Source organism: Limulus polyphemus, unplaced genomic scaffold (assembly GCF_000517525.1).
Source record: "Limulus polyphemus unplaced genomic scaffold, Limulus_polyphemus-2.1.2 Scaffold866, whole genome shotgun sequence".
Taxonomy (NCBI): Eukaryota; Metazoa; Arthropoda; class Merostomata; order Xiphosura; family Limulidae; genus Limulus; species Limulus polyphemus.
Window position 1 is genome coordinate 221656 of NW_013666476.1, and position 4137 is coordinate 225792.

Consider the following 4137-nt stretch of genomic DNA (forward strand, 5'->3'; position numbering starts at 1 on the left):
ATTAAAGTTTTTCTTCATTACCCATTCAAGCCGTCTCCAAGCATTATTAGTCTCAAAGTGGGGTCCTCGTCATCGAATCTTTATTGCTATTATATGAATGTCAGTCACCCTGTTTAATTGTTCGTTTATTTCAATTTTTCCTAATATATTTTTGGAAACATCTCTAAGTATTCTTAAATTGTCACTTACAAAGCCCAGAGTTTATCCTTAAAAATATATTTTCTGGATGGAAAGCCTGGGTATTATTGTTGTTTGTAACAGGTTGTACTCAATTAAGCCAATATATATATATTTTGTTGTTGTTGTTGCAGTATCCTATGCAATATTGGTTTTGACTATAAATGTTCAGTGTTTTTTTTTTTTCTGAATAAATTACTTAGTTTAAGGCAAATTAAAAACTGTCCTTATTTTTCTTATCTTTGTAGTAAATTTTATAGTATACTATTAGTAAAAACATATTCAGTTATGTGCTTTCAAATTACCAGAATACATTAATCACCTAATATTTTTAACATAATTTATTGTTTTCTACCCACAATAGAAAATATGATCAATGTCTGCTTAAGAAATAGTTGGAACATGTTTTTTGACTCAGCTTAGTGTCGTGGTAATGTAAAGATTAACTTGGACTTGACTTTACATAACCTAGGACAATGGTCTTGTTAGCTAAGAATTGTGGGTTTGAGATCTCGTCTGATAGTCACTTTTAACTTGTGTAAGGGGTATTCCTATTAGGAAATGCATTGAATCTGTATTATCTCTGAGGGAGAAACTTTTTTCATAGAAGCTAACACTTTGCTCTCTCATTTTTCAGACATCAGCAGCATATATTCTCTTCTATACCTCAGTTGATTTGCGAGTTCCATTACATGCCTCCTTAAAGGTGTGATACATTTGTGTAAAGAAAGAGGATCAAAAGATTTCCTGGAATCAGAATCTTTAGTTATAGTTCTGGAATGAAGTTTGGTTTGGTACATCATTGGACCATTATTTCTTAGTCTTCAGCTAATGTAAAGTCCAACAGGATCTTTCAATCTTTTTATCTTATGATGATGTAAAAGTCTTCAGTATACTCTACTTGGAATTCGCGTGATATGCTGAAACAGATCTATTAAATTGTTTGTTTTTAAGTTAGAGCAGGAGATATATGTTTTGACTTATTGTAAATAATAATTAAATAACATTTAATTGCATATGTTAGTTGATTTATGACCAAAAGATGTGAAGATTTTTAAAAATGTACAGGTTAAAAGAAATGTGTAATATTAGACTATTTTAATGTATAGGCAGTGACTAAACGTTTTCTTCATATATTCAGGAGAAAATTTTAGATATGGTGCAAAAAAAAACAACCAAAAAAAGAATTATCAAAGATAACACTAAATTGCAAACTTGTATACTATATATATGTGATCAAAACAAATACTGCTTTCTTTATATAGAATATTTGTAATTAGAAGCTTGAAGAAAGATTAAGATATGAGAAGATTTTGAATTACAGAGCTTTAATAAGTCTTAAGAGATCATAATAAGGATTTTCAGATAAAATATATTGTATGACTGCAAATCTTAGTAAAAGACCTGAACAAAATAAGACGGTTAAATTGAAATCGATTTTTTTTTAAGCTACAAAAAATGAATCATTAGCTTTAAGTGTAAGCTCATTTTGGTATTTTCACACATGCTAACATAAACTTGTTTACTTCTTTTAGAAAACCTAGTGAATTTAGGTGACTTGAACTAATCTGTTTTAACTGTACCTGTTCATACCACATTTAAGAGCAGATGGAAAGTGGTGTACTTAGCATACAAATGTTGTATTATTTGCTATAACTAACTTATTTTTGTGTACTCACATAGGGACTTTGACTTTTGAATAACCCTATATTATAGTAAACAGAATCCTTTAGGGTGTCTATGTTTAATAAAAGCATGAAATAAGGTCAGATTCTTGTGTAACTTTTTTAACTGATATGACTCTTTATGATAGTTTCACTGGTGTTAAAAACATTTTGAGTTTACACTTTTGTGTAGAGTATTGTTACACTCTACGTAGACTTAGAAATAAACAGTTTTTAGTCTTTATACCTGTATTCTGATCTGAGAAAACTAAGTTACTAGTACTAGTGTAAAAATGACCAGTTGTACTAGATAGCATGCTGATTTACGAACTTACAATGCTAAAATCTGGGACTTAATTCCCTGCAATAGACAGCCCAATGTGGATAAAAAACAAACAAACAAGACATGCTGATTTAAAAAAAAAAGATGATTTGTGAATTCTTAGTAATGACAAAGTCTGATATGTAGCAGACTACAATAAATGTAAGGAATTATAAAAAATTTAGAAAGGAAAAATGACAGTTCTGTTAACACTTCTGACATAATTGAATCAGAACCTAATAATTAAAAGTGTACAGTGGTTGGAAACTGCTTCAGGTGACCCTCCTTGTTTGCTTAGTTGGAGTCCTCAATAAAAATTTTCCACATTATGATATACCCCATGAAAGTCAGAGACAAGACATTCTTGTAGTGCCTTAATTGTTATGGCATACCAAGTCTGTCTTGGTTCAGTACTGGATGTGTGTAAAAAGTTACATTGCAAGTTTATAAACGATATCTTTGAAAATTTAGATTGGATAAAACTGTAACTCTTTACTACTGAGTGACAAAAAAGTGCCTGCTATACAACAAGCCTTAAAAATAACTTTGTAGGTCCTTTAAAAGACTAATGAAATAGTGCATTATCTACTTTGTTTTACTTGTGGGTATGCTTTTGTTGTTATGGTGGTGATTTAAAAATTTTACAAGAATCCTCATTTAGCTTGTGCATCCAGTTATGTAAAATTGTGAATTATTGAATAGTTTGTTTCTGTTTCTATTCAAATATATCTATTTATTGTTAGAATCTTCTATACTTTAAGTTCTTAATTAAAGAATAACCTTTCATTTTTGATTTACAAATCCTTAGTCATTATTTCTTTATCTAGATAGTTATGAAATATTGTTATAAAGGGCCTAAGTAAAATGTGATTAGTAATAATCTGTCCATAAGATGACTTAAATGTTAGGTGAAATTAATGTCAACATTACATCCAATGGTTAAGCCACAAACTCTTAATTATTGATATTTTCTTTAGCCTGCATCATAATAATTCCCAGACAATCCTTGACATTGTTTTTTCACCAAGATTTCTCCCTTTCATAGCAATGCCCCTTTAAAAACCATACTTCACAACCATATTTTACTAGTGTGTTATTTATTGCTTTAGATATGCATAAAATATCTCATCATTCTGGTGTGAGTGATATGATTATGTAATGTACTATTTATCAGGGAAATAAAAAGAAATCTGACCAAGATTCAGAAGTTTCAAAATTAGCCATACAAGTAATTTAACTCAAAGGTATTCATTAAAATGATTTTGGCATAGTAATTTGACCTATCTTTGCATGATTATTTATGCAAATGGTTTTTGTCATGTGAACATGAAAAACAATATGAAAGTATTACGTCTGATCCAACCTTTGAAGTTACCTTATGATTTTCACATGAATACTGTCAAGTGTGAAAAATTTTAAATCAAAGTTTGTTTTTTTTTGTTTAGTGGTCCTTATTAGCTGCTAGTGAGTGTGTGTGTGTATACATATAGCCCTTGTTCTGAATAGTGATGTAAAGAAATCTTTATAAATAAAATGTTGTTATTCCTGAGAAACATATTTTTTGGTCTATGATGACCAATTTTGTTTTCTGTAGAAAAGAAAGGATCAAGACATGTATTTTTATTTTTCATTAATATATTTTTTTAAGAACATGTACTTTATTGTATATGTTGATGAATTAAAGTATTTCTCTTGATTAGTCACATGGAGAAGCTTTTTGATCATGGTCCAACTTTGGGTAATTTTTATATCATAAGCTTGTTTTGTAGAAAAACCATTATGTAGCTTTGTTGTTACCAGCTTTCACACATCAACAAGAGCACTGTTATTGCATTAGCAGAACCAGTATTGGGAAAGCGATAGTCATAATATGATAAAATTTGGAGTACATGCTAAAACACAGTTACATGGGAATTCTATAATTTTCCAAAGCTAAAGTTGTGTAAGTAGTTTAAAATGTTTTTTTTTATATCT

The 4137-nt window shown here is 29.3% G+C and overlaps 1 protein-coding gene across 1 annotated transcript in view; it reads left to right on the top strand.

Moving 5' to 3' along the window:
• Positions 1-3382, top strand: part of LOC106460942 (ubiquitin carboxyl-terminal hydrolase 8-like) — a 71501-nt gene extending 68119 nt beyond the window's left edge. Inside the window, exon 22 of the mRNA XM_013920697.2 lies at positions 815-3382. Coding sequence (XP_013776151.2) covers positions 815-889 — 75 coding nt within the window. The 3' untranslated portion in view covers positions 890-3382. The remainder of the gene's footprint in view (positions 1-814) is intronic.
• Positions 3383-4137: the final 755 nt, after the last annotated feature.